Source organism: Myodes glareolus, chromosome 18 (assembly GCF_982192425.1).
Source record: "Myodes glareolus chromosome 18, mMyoGla1.1, whole genome shotgun sequence".
Lineage (NCBI taxonomy): Eukaryota > Metazoa > Chordata > Mammalia > Rodentia > Cricetidae > Myodes > Myodes glareolus.
In genome coordinates this window covers 69,249,069-69,266,407 of record NC_142043.1, presented here as the reverse complement: position 1 = coordinate 69,266,407, position 17,339 = coordinate 69,249,069, and the positions used below count along the sequence as shown (strand labels likewise).

The window sequence follows — 17,339 nt, the reverse complement described above, 5'->3', positions numbered from 1 at the left end:
CCCTCTCTTAATATGTGACTCTAGAGAATTCTTAGCAGCTACAAAGTGGGAAGCATGACAACATGCTTAAAACCATCATTCTGTGGCCATAAAAACCAAGATGCAGAGCGTGCCTTCCGAACATTATGCAAGGGCAGGAGCAGCAGAGAGAAAAATCACAAGAGACTTACCTTGTTCTGCAAGTTGCACTGCAGATAGAAAAAACGATTGTGGTTAGATATGGAGCAGGTAAACTGTTCTCCAAAGGAGCTGTGGAGAGCAGCCTTTCCAAGCAGCATTCAGCATCAGTAGGTCCCGCAGGCTCAGCCTGCACCAGCCCCCAGCCTCCCTCTAGATTTAGCTAGGAGGAAGGGCTGCCTCCTCAGGTTTGCATTTTTTCCACCGCTGTCCTGCCAGGCATGCAGGCTTCATTTTTACAGCTACCCTCTTCGAACTTATGCTTACTTTTTAAACTTTACTTGTACCACAATTAATAAAAACCCAGAGACAGATATTGGGGTTCAACCTGAAGGTCAGAAAAGCAAAACAGCCAGCCACTGGCTCTTACCTCGACCTCAGTCCAAAATGGTGATCCTGCCTCTCGGAATCCTCAGAATAAGATTGTGACTAAGAGCTGTCTCCTCCCATTTTATAATCCTCTCTAGGACTGGGTAAAGGTGTGCACCACTACCATCTGGCTTCTATGGTAAACTAGTGTGGCTACCAGGATTAAAAGTGTGTGTCACCACTGCCAGGTCTGTAAGACTGTTTAGTGTGGCTGTTTTAATCTCTGAACTTCAGGCCAGCTTTATTTATTAAAATACAAATGAAATATCACTACACTTCCTCCAACTCTCTGACCATTATGATTGCTTTAAAAGTCGTTTCAGTGTTAATTAACATATTGTTATGCTCATAAACAATAGTAGGCTGCCTAATGCTGATTGTAGGACAGCGGAGCCCCTGTTTTCTTAAATATGACAAGTCTTTAAGAAGGATGGTAATGACAGAGGGAAAGGCAAGGCCAAGGAACGGATTAGAGAGCAGGTGGGGCCAAAGTCCTTTATCACAGTCACTAGTGGTGAGCCAGTGTGTCTATGGGCAACTTACCAAAAGGGCCAGGAGTTTGCACTAGAAAGAAATCAGAATTAACATGTTAGCATGAATACTTTTGCTGGAGAATTTTCCTAGGGGAGGTCGAGCAGGGAGAAGGGGCAGCAATGCTGGGGTCATGGGGAACAAGCCCAGTGTGCTAACTATGAAAACAAGGACCTGTGCTCTTCCCACCAGTCCCAGGAGAAGAGACCGCTTGCCTACATGAGGACTATACTCTAGTAAGAGTCTTATTTCTCACCAGGGGTACACAGGCAGAGGAGGGAAGGGCTGTCTGGTTGGATGAGCTTCAGGGTCTGAGCTGAGGGCTAATGGAGCCTTCTGCTTTTAGTGGAGAACTGGCTTTCTGTTGATGACGCCGAGGCAACCTGAGGACTAGAAACCTGTCACCTTGCCCACAGCGTTGCATACACAGGATGAACCGTGGAGGATAACGTGCGTCCAGAACAGAGACCCTACAGATTTTCCTTCAGAAGTCGTGGCTGGGCTTCTTTCAGGATTCCTGTAGACTGTGGACGCAGGGCTTCTGAGGGGCCTGCGGGGTTTTCCAGGGCAGGCCAGCTTCTACTGTGTTTGTTGGAACATCTAAGAGAACAGAGCCCAGACAGCTTTTGAGTCTTGTGGAGACCACAGCAAGGACAATTCCCAAGAAGGGGTTTGGCTGCTGCTGTTCTGCTGGCTGACAGCTTCTACTGAGTATGCACTGAGTCAGCTGGCATCAGAGGGCTGCGGTAATTCTAGGAGCGCAACTCAGTTAATCCAAAAGACCCCCTGTTGGGACAGCAGCCCCTTTCTTTTCCACCATGGTAATCCCATGTGAGCATGGCTCAGTCAATCCAAAAGACCCCCTGTTGGGCCAGCAGCTCCTTTCTTCTCCACCATGGTAATCCCATGTGAGCTTGGCTCAGTCAATCCAAAAGACCCCCTGTTGGGACAGCAGCCCCTTTCTTTTCCACCATGGTAATCCCATGTGAGCATGGCTCAGTCAATCCAAAAGACCCCCTGTTGGGACAGCAGCTCCTTTCTTCTCCACCATGGTAATCCCATGTGAGCTTGGCTCAGTCAATCCAAAAGACCCCCTGCTGGGACAGCAGCTCCTTTCTTCTCCACCATGCTTTGTGCCCTGGTGCTCATGATGAAAGAGGTCTATGGTTGACTCAGCTGAAGGTGGCTTTCCAGATCGGGGTACCCCAGGCTACGAGCAGTAGACAAGCCAGAAATTTGGGTGTTTTGCAATATAACTTAGCAATTTCTCCCCCTCTTCACTGTGTACATGCACACATGCATGTGTGTTTACCCTTGTTCTTGGGGTAGACCCCCTAGAGTACTTGCTAAGTTAGTGTCAGCCATTGCATAGATGATCACTTCATGTTTTTGCACTTTCTTCAGTTTCCCCCGCTGTCAGCATGTGCAGCCTTCCTTTCCAGCCCTTTCTCAGCCTTACTGAGTCTCCCGCCTCCTGCTTCGCTGACTTCTTCCCATTTTCTCCTTCCCTTTTCTCTCTCCGACCATCATCTTCATCCTTTTTCCCATTGTTGATTTTCCACCTTCTCTCCTGAATTCAACATGTTCTGTAACCCTCTTTGAAACACCCAAAAATGGTAGCCGAAGGACTAACAGTCAATAAAACTTGAGTCCTTGGGCTGGGAGATGGCTCAGTGGTTAAGAGCACAGACTGCTCTTGTAGAGGACCTGGGTTCAATTCCCAGCACCCTCACTGCAGCTTACATTTGTCTGTAACTCCTGTTCTAGGGAACCTGACGCCCTCACTCAGACATATGTGCAGGCAAAATACCAACACATAGAAAACAAAAATAAATTTTAAAGAAACTTGAGTCCTTACTTCTTAAGAAAAACATGATACCACACTACTCATGATTGCTGCTCCCCCAAAACAAGACAAAGGGCAACGAAACCTTTCAGAGTTAGCCAACGATGGCTCACTCAGTTAATCACATGAATCTAGAGGCACTTCGTTTAAAAAAAAATTCTTAATTTTGTTAGTAAGATCTAAACACAACATGAAAGGAACTAGTTTGTGTGTAGCTAGGACTCAACTATAAAGCCATATATAGCAACGACGAGTTTCATCTTGGGACCTAGCTGTTGCTTATACTGTTTCTGAGGAAAAGTGTGAATCGGGAGGCGATGGTTGCTATGGCAGCTGGTGACAACAGAACCAACTGTCTGGAGAAAAGTTGTCAGAGAAATTGGACGTCAAAAGAAACGAGGGGACTTACCGAAGGTTTTCTGACACAGATCTGGAAAGAAAAAGGAAATGAAACAAGAAGTGAGTCAGTAGGTGACCTGGGCTTTGAACACGGCTCTGGTCTACAAGCCTTCTCTGCTGGGGACTGAGGCAGACAGGAGCTGGGCTGCAGCAAGCTGACTCTTGCTGGAAGTGCTAGAGCGAGCTGGGGCAGACGCTGGTGGCAGAGGTTCTTTTTAAACTCTTGCAGAGGGCTAGGAAATCCCTGCCCACCAGAACCATTTTCTTCTGCTCCCACTGCCCTCCAAGCTGCTGTTAAAAGCACGTGTGTGTTGTTTACCATGGCCCAACCTCCACTTTCTGCTACCAGTGAAGTGTGTGTTCACGACTCCCAGATGACTCACTGAAAACCAAAAAGGAGGAAAACCAAAAAGGCCAAGAACTTGACACTTCCAGACCTTTGAAACTACCAGAGGAAGCGGGAAAAGACCCTTTAGCTATTGCATAGAAAGAGGGAACACCCCAGTAGAGAGCTGGAGAAGAGACTTACTGATAGGCCCTGTCGCTCCAGCTGGAGAGAGACGGAGAGAGAGAGATCATTATTTTATGAAGGAAATACCTGAACACCTGCCTCTCAGCCTTCACTCTAGCAGAACTATCATGGATGCAAAGTCTGTGAAAACCAAGCGTGTCTTGTGCGCTAAGCCACAGGCAACCTTCCCATTGTGCAACACACGGGACCTGTAAGAGCAGAGCTTGCTTTCTGCTTTGTGGGGGGTCAGCCTTAGGCAGTCGAGAAAGGCCCTACATTAGATTGCAATGGTTATGTTTTCCTTTGTTCATTTTCTTAGAGACTTACAGCCTAAGGTTTTTTGTTTTTCTTTTTTTTTTTTTTTAAATTAAGTTAGTACATGGGATTCGAGGTCTTTGCATTTCAGGCATGGTCCTTTAGGGAACTGTAATGAGATGCCCGGGAAAGGGGCGGGTCCACCCCCACCCTTGCAGGCTGGCTATGGGAAGGGCCGGAGTGGAAGACAGATACTCACGGATAGGCGCGGAGAATTGCACTACAATTTAAACAAGGGAGCATCAGTGTGGCTAACAGGTGCAGAATTTACATGCCACCAGTATTTCCCAAAGACATCGTGAAACAGCGCAACCAGAGGGAGAATGGCTAATACAAAGACGGCACGCAATTTAGCAGAGAATCATAAAAAGTTCCCATCAGAGCAGGTTATTCAGGGCCCATCTTAACTGAGAAATAAATAGAAACAAAAATCTCAACAAAATAAAAAAAAAGAAAAGAAAACAAAAATGTGAAACCTATTTAACCTTCCCCTTTCTTAAACTCGGTGAAGTTTCAGGGCATTTTGTCTTAGGTCTTGGCGTCAGGTGGTGTCATGGACTTTGAATGCAATCACAGAACATGTATGGGAAAGTCTTCAGGAATGGGAGTTGAGACAGGAGGGGTATGGAGAGGGTAGGGTCCCGGATCCCAGAGGAAAAAGAGATAAAAAGAAACTCACTTATAGGTCCAATGGTTCCAGCTAAAATATTGGAGAAACAAAATGAAGTTGATTAGTTCCTGGGGAAAGTTTCAATGGGCAGCACTAGCTGAGGCCAGCTCCCTCCCGTGGACAGCGCCCATTGACCCAGCCCCTGCCTTCCTCTTAGCTGGCAAGCTTGAACTGGTTAGCTAGAGTCTGCGACTTCATCTTCTGAAGGAGACCATGGGATTTCTATCTCTGTGGTGAGTTTGGTCCTTGTTCAAGAGTGGCCAGGTTTGTCACTGAGAGACAGACTGAAGGCATTCTAGGTAGGGATTGTGGGTAAAGGGATTAGGACCTACACACTCCTTGTGTGCGGTGTGACTCACGAGCCCCAACTCTGACATTCTTTTGTCTTTTCCTTCAGGGTTACCCTGTTCTTGGCCTGAGCAGCATCAGGGATCCTAGGCAGACGTGTCAGCACACTAAGGTGGGGAGTCACTTTTTGTGTCCATAGCTGCTTTACTGCTGCTGCTGCAGGGATGGAAAAGCTGATTCAGCTGGGGCCAACCACACTCGGATTTTATTTTCTTCCTAAGTCACTCACATCTCTTATCCTGTATCCCGCAGGCTCCTCATGGGTCTGTTGTTACAATTGTCTTCCACAACAGTCTCCACGCTTTTCTGTAGACCTGTGTCCGACACAACAGTCTCCAGACTCCTCCCTAGACCTGTGTCCCACACAGCAGTCTCCAGACTCCTCCCTAGACCTGTGTCCCACACAACAGTCTCCAGACTCCTCCCTAGACCTGTGTCCCACACAGCAGTCTCCAGACTCCTCCCTAGACCTGTGTCCCACACAACAGTCTCCAGACTCCTCCCTAGACCTGTGTCCCACACAACAGTCTCCAGACTCCTCCCTAGACCTGTGTCCCACACAACAGTCTCCAGACTCCTCCCTAGACCTGTGTCACATACAACAGTCTCCAGACTCCTCCCTAGACCTGTGTCCCACACAACAGTCTCCAGACTCCTCCCTAGACCTGTGTCCCACACAACAGTCTCCAGACTCCTCCCTAGACCTGTGTCACACACAACAGTCTCCAGACTCCTCCCTAGACCTGTGTTACACACAACAGTCTCCAGACTCCTCCCTAGGCCTGTGTCACACACAACAGTCTCCAGACTCCTCCCTAGACCTGTGTCCCACACAACAGTCTGTAGACTCCTCCTTAGACCTGTGCTACACACAACAGTCTCTAGACTCCTCCCTAGACCTGTGTCACACACAACAGACTCTGGGCTCCTCCCTAGACCTATGCTCACGGACACACTCCGTCACTGATGGTGTGGGGACCCTCTGTCTGCAGGTGGAACTCGTGTGCTACAGAAACCGTCTCCTCTGTTACCGAGGAGGCCACGTTGGTCTCCTGTGAGTGGCAGTGGAACAACCCTACTTTCCGCTGGACTGTGTCTGTTCCCAGCCCTTTTCTCTTTGCATCTGGAGCTGCAGGTTAGGAGGTTTTGGATCTCACAGGGGTTCCCAGCATATCAATGGCAGAGGAGGAAGAAGGGAAGGAACTGACAGTGTTTGCAGGAAGAGGTGAAGATCCCAGGAATGTGAATGTTGTAACTATTTTACCCAGCGAGGCAAAGCCAATGAGGATCAAAATGCAGAGAGGAACTTACTGATGTGTCCTGCGTTGCCAGCTAGAACAATAAAACACAAAAACGTAAGTTTGGAAGAAGTGCACCTTAGGGACATTTTTTGGGGGGAGTGAGGAGATAGTTGGGTCAAGCATTCATCAAAGTCAGATTCATATAGGAGGACGCCAGGAAGTCAGGCTGCATTTCCTTTTGTTGCTTAGGAGACAGAGGCCATGTCTAAGATTGTTTGCCTTTGTCTAGGTCTCCCCTGGTGCTTTTCACGAAATCTTTCTACAAATCTGTTTTGGATGAAGTGCTTCATCTGACCCAAGAATTCCCCTTACACCTTTAAATGAACGAACTTGGGCTTGTTAGCAGGATTTTCGCCACCTGGCATAAAACAGCGGAACCATCCCTTTGAGGGTCTTCCTGCGTCTGAGTGTCTCTCCTCACCACCCTTTGCCAGCTTGCCTAGAGCAGGCATTGCACAGAAGACCCAGTTATAGTGGAATTATAGATAAGAGAAACATACACATAGGGTCGCCAACGGCCTTGTTGCTTCTTGTTTTATCTGTGAAAAATTGAGATCATTATTGAAAGCCCCAAGTGGTCAAGATGCAGAAATCAATTGCACTTTAGGCGCCTACCCCAGATCAATACATTAACAGCACAACCCATATACGTGGGAAATATCTCCAACAAGGGGACAGAAGACTGTCAGGGTCCCAGGACCAAAACAGCTCCTGAGAGACAGTTTCTTCAAGTGCAAGGGTGAGGTCAAGGAGGGAGGGGTCTGGGAAGAGGTAGGTGATTACCAAGCTAGACATTACAGAAAGGACAGAACCGTGGCCTGCCAACTCGGGCATAGCGGGCAGGTGATTCTGTTCCCTCCAGAAGTCTTGAGGTTAAGACCCAAGTGTCAGCTTTGCCACCCTCCTGTGCTCTGACTTTGGGTACAATAACCTATTGATCTGACTTCCTCAGGCTTGGAGTGGAAAGTGTGCCCTCGTCTTAGTTTTACTTTGAGATCCCAGTGAGGAAAAAAAATCCAGAGTTGAAACAAATGGGAAAAGAGGAAATTCTGCTGGGAACACCGTGGGGAGAAGGACCCTGTGAGTGTGGAGAGAGAGGGAGGGGCAGAGAGGGCTGAGTCTGTGGACCCTTGGAGAGGAAGCAGAGAGGCACGAAGCTTGGGTGCCCTGCCAAACCCTACAGAAAGCAGCGGGATCCAGGGCAGTCTCTGGGGAGAGTCCTTCAAATGAGAAGGAGGCCGCCCTGCAGTGTGCGCTTAGTCTTCACCCTAGGTGGACTGACTGTTCATCGCTGTGCTGTTGTGATCAGTGCCCTCAGGTGTCTGCAGGGACATGTGCACAGGCACACGCACAGGCACGCACACACATGTATACACACACGCACACACATGTATACACACACGCACACAAGCACCCACACAGAAAGTTCCTGTGCACACACACACAGTCTCAGGACCGTGAGAATCTGCCAGGATGAGCTGTCAGAGGGGTGCTGTCTACTTGAAAAGCCCATCCCCCATCTAAGAAGTTTTTGAGTTTAATAATTAAAATAAATATGCTGACCAAAGTACCCCCGCAGGCGGACTGGCTTAGCAGTGGCTCATTCGGGAGTTCCTTTAAGATTGGAGGGAAGGCAGTGAGCCCTCTGCCTTCAGCAGCAGTGTAGGGGGGCTGTGGGCTGAGGTGGGAGGGCCGGTGAGGCCTTTCCACTGTTTAAGAATAGGCATCAATGGATGGACTCAGCTTTGACACCTGGGATGAATAAGGTCTTCTGGTTACAAGGCCCCCCGAGGCTGTGGTGCATAGGGGCGTTGGGGGGATTATGAACTACATTTTCAAATAATCTGATATATATTTGGACAAGATGGAATGATTTTACCCCTAGAAAAATGGCTTTAATTTGAATTCAGATGAACAATATTCAGAGTGGAAAATTATCTCAAGCATATAGGTCTGGAGAAAAAAACTAAACTGTCTAATTGGGATTATTTTTTTTTTAAATTTACCCCTGATATCCTTACTTTAAAAAAAAAAAGGCCCCTTCTGTTCTCTTCATCTTTCCTTTGTTTAGGAAACATATTTGTTTTCCTGGAATCTGACCTGGGAGACTCATTTGTCTTCCTCACTTTTGAGAACCTTAAAGCTGATTGTTGCAATCACTTATGTAATGATTTAGGTTTAAATGTCGTGAAGGATGGGCGGTGAAGGCTAGCTACAGAATCTGGAGCTCCCAGTTAGGTCGCCTGGCCTTATCAGAAAACTGGTAAGAAAGTGTGGGAGTCTGATGACATCAGATAATGAAAAATGTAAGAAAAACGTGGTTGTCCTTGGCATAGAGCTGAAGAACAGTACCACACACAGAAACAGAACTCATGTTAGTGTAGAGGTACGGGTTTGGAAGAGGGACCCCGACACTGCTGCAGCTGGCCCTGCACACCAGTCCGCCTCTGCAGGGAACCCTAATCTGCCCTTTGTCTTCCACACCTGCTGCTGAATCTGCAGAACACATGTGAGCCCTGTGAGAGCTTCCCACAGGTACAAAGCCCAGACAAACTTCCTTCAAAGAAAACCCAGAAAACTGCGGTATTCTTATCTGAGAATTTGCATTTGGCATTGTCCCTCTGGGTGGGGGGGCTTAGAATCAAGACTTTGGTATATGGAGTTGACTTACTAAAAGTGTGACTTGTTAACAAGAAAAGGGCCCTTTTCTCAGCCAAGGTGAGTGAGTCCGGAGAGATGAGAGGGGAATCCACCCTGCAGCTGGAAAAGGCTAAATTCTTCCTTAAGATGCCTCTGTACTTCTGTCTCGACTCGCTTGAACGAATACCCATGCCTGAAATACAGCAGTGGCTCGCACACTATGTTATGTCCTGGACCATTTTCAAGAGCTGCTCCCAGGATGCACTAGGTCGTCCACTGCCCAGCAGGCATAACACCTTCTCCCTCTGCCTGGTCACTGACTTGAGATTTTCAAAGCTGGACTAAGTTCTTAAGCACACAGGGTTTGAGATCCCCTCCCTAGGGTACCACGGTCAGGCGGTGGTCTGTGGACGTGCCTCGTGGGAGGACTTCCCACCTCCACAGAGCCCACAGCTCCTGAGCCTCAGGGATGCATCCCCTTTAGCTGAGTCCTTTAGCTAATTACACACTTTCCTTTGTGGTTAGGAGTCACAAGGGCCATAGCCTCACGATATGCCCGAGGGTCATCTTTGTCTTAAGGCCGTTGGACAGCGTGGGTCTAACCCTAATCTGACGTCTTGCACCCCCCTTTTTTCTGAAACTTGTACTCTGTAAAACACGTGGTATCTGAATTCATGATGGGGACTTCCTTGCCTTGCTACCATGTTGCATCACCACCTTTGTCTGACAGCGAGACAGCCCTGCGTCATTTGGTGAGCACAGAATGGGAAAAATTAGAGTTGGGATTTTACAGCAGAGCATGTGGCTACAACTTAGTGTGCTGTAGACATTGTACATAAATGCATGTACAAAAATGTCATGCTGTATACTATAAATCAGTACCCTTTGTATTTATCAATGAGAAAAAGGATCCCCAAACGCACCATGCCTTTCGCAGTCCACTGAGTGTTGGCTGTTTAAAAATCCCACACCCACTGCTGTAGGAAAATGCCTTCCTTAAACCAGAATGTTCTTTCTAACAAGCCCATCCTGTAGACGCCCCTGTGGGCTTTGGAGCACAGCAGTTTGTGGGTTCCCTGCCTGCACTGCACAGCCATACAGTTGCCTCACGCCCTACAGAAAGAAGCCTGTCAAAACTCCACCCTTCTTCCCTGGCCGAACCTTCCCAGGCACGGACCACAATGCCCAGCATTGCTGTTCTCTGCTTTAGTCTCAGAGGCCTTCTAGGTTCGTTCTCCCCTGCTCTGTCTGTCCTCCACTGCTCTGTCCGTTCTCTCCTCTCTGTCCGTCCTCCTCTGCTCTGTCTGTCCTCTCCTCTCTGTCCGTCCTCCCCTGCTCTGTCCGTCCTCTCCTCTCTGTCCGTCCTCCTCTTCTCTGTTTGTCCTCCCCGGCTCTGTCCGTCGTCCCCTGCTCTGTCTGTCCTCCCCTGCTCTGTCCGTCCTCCCCGGTTCTGTCCATCCTTCCCGGCTCTGTCTGTTCTCCCCGTCCTCCCCTGCTCTGTCCATCCTCCCCGGCTCTGTCCGTCCTCCCCTGCTCTGTCCATTCTCCCCGGCTCTGTCCATCCTCCCCTGCTCTGTCCATCCTCCCCGGCTCTGTCCGTCCTCCCCTGCTCTGTCCGTCCTCCCCGGCTCTGTCCATCCTCCCCTGCTCTGTCCATCCTCCCCTGCTCTGTCCATCCTCCCCTGTTTTGTCCGTCCTCCCCTGCTCTGTCCATCCTCCCCTGTTCTGTCCGTCCTCGCCTGTTCTGTCCGTCCTCCCCTGTTCTGTCCATCCTCTCCGGCTCTGTCCATCCTCCCCTGCTCTGTCCATCCTCCCCTGCTCTGTCCATCCTCCCCTGCTCTGTCCATCCTCCCCTGTTTTGTCCGTCCTCCCCTGCTCTGTCCATCCTCCCCTGTTCTGTCCGTCCTCGCCTGTTCTGTCCGTCCTCCCCTGTTCTGTCCATCCTCTCCGGCTCTGTCCATCCTCCCCTGCTCTGTCCATCCTCCCCTGCTCTGTCCATCCTCCCCTGCTCTGTCCATCCTCCCCTGTTCTGTCCGTCCTCCCCTGTTCTGTCCGTCCTCCCCTGTTCTGTCCATCCTCTCCGGCTCTCACCCTCCATCATCAGGAGCTGCTGGTCTTGCACTCTGACACCTTGTCATTCTCCTCTTTGAAGGAGACTTTGACACTCTTTCTGCTGGGGTGGATGATGTGTTCTCCTCTAAGATCCTTCCCTGGCCAGTTCAGGTCTCCATTCAGAGCCCCTTATTCTACCCTTGCTCTGTACCCCCACCTTCAGCTCCTCCTCTACCTTAACACTCTAATCCACTGTCTCCTAAGTTCTGGTCTCCATCTGAGCAAGTGTCAGTGTGTTTGTGTGCAGGTGTATTTTATCTTACTTGGCTGGGACCTGTCCTCTGTGAGACGGGCCACGACTGGCTTGCTCTTGCAGAACAGTCTGTGGTATGTGGTAGGCTGTGCACACACTAGGCACACTAGTAAATCACACGACTTTCTAATGTGTTCCAATGTCCAATGTCCTCCAATTTTCCCCTACCTTTCTTTTTCCTACCATCTTGGAAAATTCACCTCCTTTTCAAGCAAGCAAGAATATTTATGGTTACTATGGCCAGAGCTGGAAAATGACCGGTCCCTAGGGGAGGGGGAGTGAACTAATTAAACGTTTAGGTATTCAAACCCCAGGAGGCCTGGCACCTGTTGTCTGGTCCCTCATCCTGTTTGCTCCTGAGTCCACAGCTTCCAACTCTCTAGTTGTCAACTAATTCATCACCATGGCAGAATTCTCACAATCTAGAATCCAGCCTTGAACTCCCTGTGCAGTGCACAGTGAGGAAGCAGGAAGCAACTTCTGACAGTGTAAGGGGTGGGTCCAGTATCCGGACAAACCCAGCCTGTGCCACTATAGCCATAGCAGTTACAGCTCACGGCACCATTGACGCTTCCCTGGGTTTGTCCCCTGAGAGGTGGCAGAGAAGATCTGAGTTTATATAAATCAAATATTTAAATCAGAAAGGTTCTCGTTTGTTCTGTAAGAAATTATCTTTTATATGACTGAATTACATAAAAATGAAGCAAAGCTAAATAAAATCTATTTTAATTATTGTGATAGTTTGGATGGAATTGGCCCCCATAACTTCATAGGAGTAGTATTAGGAGGTATGATTTTTTGGGGGTGGGTTTGGCCTCATTAGAGATAAGTATGTCACTGTGGGGGTAGGTTCTGAGGTTTGCTATGCTCAGGATACCTCCCCCTGTCTCAGCGGCTGTCTGCCTGCACGCGGCCATGCTCCCTGCCAAGGTGATGATGGACTGAACTCTGAAATTGTAAGCAAGCCACCACGATGAAATGTTTTCCTTATAAGAGTTGCTGTGATCATGGTGTCTCTTCACAGCAATGAAAGTCCACAGAGGATCTGAGGGCGGCTCTAAAGGGTCCTCTGTGAAGCGGCCTTGCTCATGAGGTGACGGTGGCACGGCACAGGCAAGCACCATCATTTTCAGCTCGACATTGCCACAACTTATCATTTTCGAGCCGTATTTTAAACTTGAAGTGTTATTTTAAAATATAAGCACCATTTTGAAAACCTCTTGAAATCAGCTTTTCATTTCAAAAGCTCGCTGCAGACTGAAAGAAGTTCGTGTCCTAGAGTCCCCGGGTGGCTGGGCGAGCCCTGACTTGGAGTGAAAACACAGGCTTCAGAATTTGAGTTTGGCCCCTTTTTGGTAGCTGTCTACCCTCAGCAATGTTAAGAGCTCCCTGTCAGCTCCGGCTTCCTCATCTGCAGCACCCAAGAGCCTGCTTTTCCTTTCCGAGCACCCTGCTCCCATCGCTTGCCCTCTGCAGCCTACTTCCTGCCTGTTTTCTAAGTTTAAGAAAGATGTCATGGCTTTGCTCAGACACACAAAAGTTTCCGCCAACCAGCACCACTTTGATTCTCTATAATTTTGTTAACCAGTTTGTCCAGCACTTTCAAATGCTCAGCGGTGGATAAGAAATGGCAGAAACCTCATAGGATTAGGATACAGTTCCAGCTGTGGGGCCCAGCAAAGAGTGAGAACGGGAAAGAAAGAGGAGAGGCCCTATCTATTGGTTCGTTTTGAAAGCCAATGCAAGCAAAGGACTTATGGCATTAGGCTCAAAAACTGTGTGTCTGTGTGTCCGTGTGTGTCCATGTGTGTGTGAGTGTCTGTCTGTCTGTCTGTCTGTCTGTGTCTGTGTCTATTAAAACAAGAAGCTGGGAGAGCATCAACTCCCAACCAATACAGTTACAGTGCAGGGAGCAGAGGCATTAGTCACCTGTTCCGTGGCTGCCAGCCTGACTGGGGACCAGCCCGACTGACTGGGGACCAGCCCGACTGACTGGGGACCAGCCCGACTGACTGGGGACCAGCCCGACTGACTGGGGACCAGCCTGACTGGGGACCAGCCCGACTGACTGGGGACCAGCCCGACTGACTGGGGACCAGCCCGACTGACTGGGGACATGTGTGGGGAAGTGGGTGCTGTCAGTCATGCAGAGCTTTGCAGTCCCTCACTGACACATGACACCATTTCTCTCTTGCATCCCCTATGCTCATCGAATCCCCTCATCCCTGTTCTCCTCATTATTCAGTCCTTGTTCTACAGACTTGGGAATCGGTGTGATTCCTGGGAACATGCCCTCTTAACAAGCCATGAGGAAGCTTCATTTACTTTCTGTACTTTGGTTGAGTACTAGGGTGTCTGGTTATAGTGAACCAAGAAATGTGGGGAGTTTCTGGAAAGCTTCTGGGGCACGGGGTCGACTGTTGGCAGAGGTGAAGAAAAGCGAAGCAACTTACCAGGATTGGATCGTGAAAGTCCTTAAAGCAAAAAAACAAAACCAGAGTTAGTGCTTCACAGCTCTGAGTGAACTCAGACTCTGTGGTGTCACCTTGAAGCAAGGCCGAAGGAAAGAAGACAGTAAAGAGTCACAGCCCCTTTCCTACTGTTGGTTAGGGACAGTGTGGTGAGTCTGGGCATGCCCCGGACTCTGGTGTGCCTCCTGAGGGACACTGGCAGAGAGAGAAGGATGAGAGTCCACAAGAGCAAAGATCAAAGCAAAATAAACGAAATAAAAAGAACAAAATAAAACCAACAAATGTGGGAAATATGGCCATCTTATCCACAGATCGGATACATAGGTAAATAGAATGAACTCAGCCAAAGAAAGAGCTCGTGAAGCTGAAGGGACTCCCAGGGACTCCCTGCTGTTCACCGTGGAGTCTTACACCAACTTGACACAAGCTAGAGTTATCTGAAGGAAAGGAACCTCAATCGAGAAAATGACTCCATAAGGTCCAGCTGTAAGACTTTTAATTAGTGATTGTGGGGCAGGGCCAGCCCAGGGTGGGTGGTGCCAACCCTGGACTGGTAGTCCTGGCTTAAGAAAGCAGCTGAGCAAGCCATGAGGAGCAAGCCAGCAAGCAGCACCCTCCATGGCCTCTGCCTCGGTTCCTGCCCTGTGAGAGTTCCTGCCTGACTTCCTTCAGTGGTGAAGGGTGATGATGTGGATGTGTAAACCCTTTCCTACCCAGGTTTCTTTCGGCCATGGGGTCTCATCACAGCCACAGTCACCCTGACCAAGTCATTCACTGAACGGACTCCTTTTCCCTCTCTTGCACAAGCGTGTGTGGTAAGTGGAGTGATAACCGCCTTGAAGCTTCCTGTGTCCCACCCCCCGGGGTCCGTGGTTCTGTTCTGTAGAGAGCAGTCAGTGCCACAGGTGAAGTCAGGCTGTCCCAGGACTGTCCTGGATCGTGTTGATGGGAGCAAACATTTAAGGGGATTATTTTGTTTCCATGGTGATTTGTCTCTCCTGAGACTTCTCAACTCTGAGCATGCCCGTGTCAGCACTGACTTCCTCTCACTTCTGTGCGAGCCTGTGTTTATTCCACTGCACCGAACTGTGGAGACTAAGAACCGTGGGCCAGACTCTGTAACAGCCCTCCGCGTCCTCGTGTAAGAGGCAGGAACACAAGAAGTCTCACTGTTTTTGAGTATGGTCTAGTAGTAGTGTCTTAGCACTGCCCATGTGTCTCACTGTTTTTGAGTATGGTCTAGTAGTAGTGTCTTAGCACTGCCGTGTGTCCCAGACAGAAAGAGGGCGCTCGACAAGACAGAGAAAGGAACGTGTGAATGCAGAAGAGCAGACAGTATGGAAACTGTTAGAGTCTGTGACCACTGAGGAAGGAGTTAACCCGAGCAAGCTGCTCACTGGAAAACAAGGGAAACCCCAGGAGGAGTGAGGTCTGCAGAAACCCTGATTCAGTGTGTTTGGCACCCTTCTACCTACTGGCCTGTTAGGTAAGGGTGTTGGGTTAAGCCAGAAAGTTATAATAATTTTTCACAGCCACAGAAATAAACACAACCAATCCTGCCCTTGCAGTTGGGCATGGTGCTCTGACTGAGGTCTAGCCCACCCACTGTCGGAGCTGAGAAGTAAGACAACACCCAGAATGGAGAGGAGCACCCACTAAAGACATCCGAAGATCTACCTCTGCTCACTCAATGGCAGACAGCAGGAGTTGGAGCCCTTAACTGAAGAGGTGGAGAAACTGGACAAGATGAACTCGGCTGTTCAGGCCGTGTCTGAGAGAAGGACACTGGGCGTCCGGGCGGGACTTGCTCACAGGTTGGTGTGGTTCTACTCTGTAGCCGCCAGTGCTCAGAGAAGCTGAATCGAAGGCTAGCCTGGGCTATGCACACTCCCCCATCACAAACCACACATCTTCAGACACGGGTTTAATTGAACACAGATGAGAAGCAGGGTCCTGAGAGCTGCGCCGTGCTAGCTCTAGAGAGAGAAACTGCGGGCTGCTGGGTAGCTGTAGATGGAGGGGGAAGGCACGGGCATAGTCTAGGCAATTAAGGGAGGAAATTTCTTATAGTTAAAGATTCGAGTCAACAGATTGGAAAATCTTGAATCCTTAGTAGGACGAATGAAGTTAGTAACACATGCAGGAACAGTGCGGCTAATCCTCAGAATGCAAGAAGAAAGAGAAGTCTATTCTATAGAAAATATTCTATTTTTGCTCAGTAACAATCATCAAAATAGAAAATTTTATCAACAATAACTAAACCAAGGATGACCAAGAGAAACAGAGTACCGAAGCCAACAGATTTCCACTCTGTACTTAGTGAGATTGAGTGTGAAGTCAGGGCACGTTCAGCCTCAGGAGAGGTGGGGAAGCAACTCCTCACACTGGGGACTGAGAGGCCCATTGTGTGTGAGATGCAGCTTAGAGGTCTGTGGGGCTAGAGTCAAAGGAGCCATTGTCCTCGGCTTACAAACAGCTGTTGGCCTTTGTGGGAAGAAGGCCTGTTGGGAGACGGCCAATTAAACACTACTGTCTCTGTTAAAAAATAAAACAGTTAGCGAGAATGAATCATACAAATTTAAGACGAACAAAGCAAATCCAGTCAAACAGCAAAGCCAAACACGACAGAGAAAGGAGGCCTTGAACGGAGACTACCGGTGAGCAGACCCAGCACGGCAGCCGGCTTCTGAACAAGAAGTTTGACCCCCTCCTTATTTTCAAAATAACCCCCCAGAAGCAAATTTAGAAATCATTTGGAGGAAGGCCTTGTACCTAGAAACATAACCTTTCTAACAACAAGACACAGTTTAAGACAGTTGCAGTGGTACCCACGCGAGGATAGCCCAGAAAGCATCGGCTTGACAGGACTGGCATGTTGTGTTACGGGGTTGTGTGCTGGGGGAGGGTTGGAACCGGCCAGGAGACAGCATAGAGAACGAGAGGAGCTCCTGAGGGTGCATGAGACGGGAAAATGAGAGAAAAATACTTCACAAGCTGTGGTTTCAATCCACAACCGAGGTGCACACATTACATTTTTGTAATTACAGTTTTACAGTTTTGAGGAAAACGCCAATTGCAATGGTGCCTTAAAAAGACGGCATTTCAGTAAAAAATTATAAAATAATAAATATGCCACATGGTGTTCGGTGATAGATTGTATAACTATCACAAGTAGACATTAAAGACCGTGCATAATTCACTTATAAGTCTTAGAGAGAGGGTAGGGAAAACGAGGAGTCTGTAACAGGACAAAGGAATTGACGCATTATTTACAACTTGAGAAACATGAAGGTGTTTACACACAATGAGGCTGGGTTCACACCGTGAAGGTGTGTACACACATTGATGGGTTTACATTGAGAGTGTGTACATACACTGAAGATGGGTTTGCACACC

The 17,339-nt window shown here is 48.8% G+C and overlaps 1 protein-coding gene across 15 annotated transcripts in view; it reads right to left on the bottom strand.

The window, feature by feature from the left end:
- The window catches only part of Tsbp1 (testis expressed basic protein 1), a 57,093-nt gene that overhangs the window by 19,255 nt on the left and 20,499 nt on the right, over positions 1-17,339 (bottom strand). For 6 of the 15 annotated variants that reach the window (XR_015735508.1, XM_087898472.1, XM_087898462.1 and 3 more), the window contains 9 exons: positions 13,926-13,946; positions 6,968-7,006; positions 6,478-6,498; positions 4,828-4,848; positions 4,348-4,368; positions 3,852-3,872; positions 3,333-3,353; positions 1,090-1,110; positions 171-188 (listed from right to left, as the gene is read on the bottom strand). Coding sequence is in view for 14 of the 15 variants with exons in the window: in XM_087898472.1 (XP_087754598.1) it covers positions 171-188; positions 1,090-1,110; positions 3,333-3,353; positions 3,852-3,872; positions 4,348-4,368; positions 4,828-4,848; positions 6,478-6,498; positions 6,968-7,006; positions 13,926-13,946 (204 nt within the window). In the remaining variant the exon portion in view is untranslated. The remainder of the gene's footprint in view (positions 1-170; positions 189-1,089; positions 1,111-3,332; positions 3,354-3,851; positions 3,873-4,347; positions 4,369-4,827; positions 4,849-6,477; positions 6,499-6,967; positions 7,007-13,925; positions 13,947-17,339) is intronic. The other 9 variants (XM_087898467.1, XM_087898474.1, XM_087898470.1 and 6 more) reach the window with 7 other exon arrangements.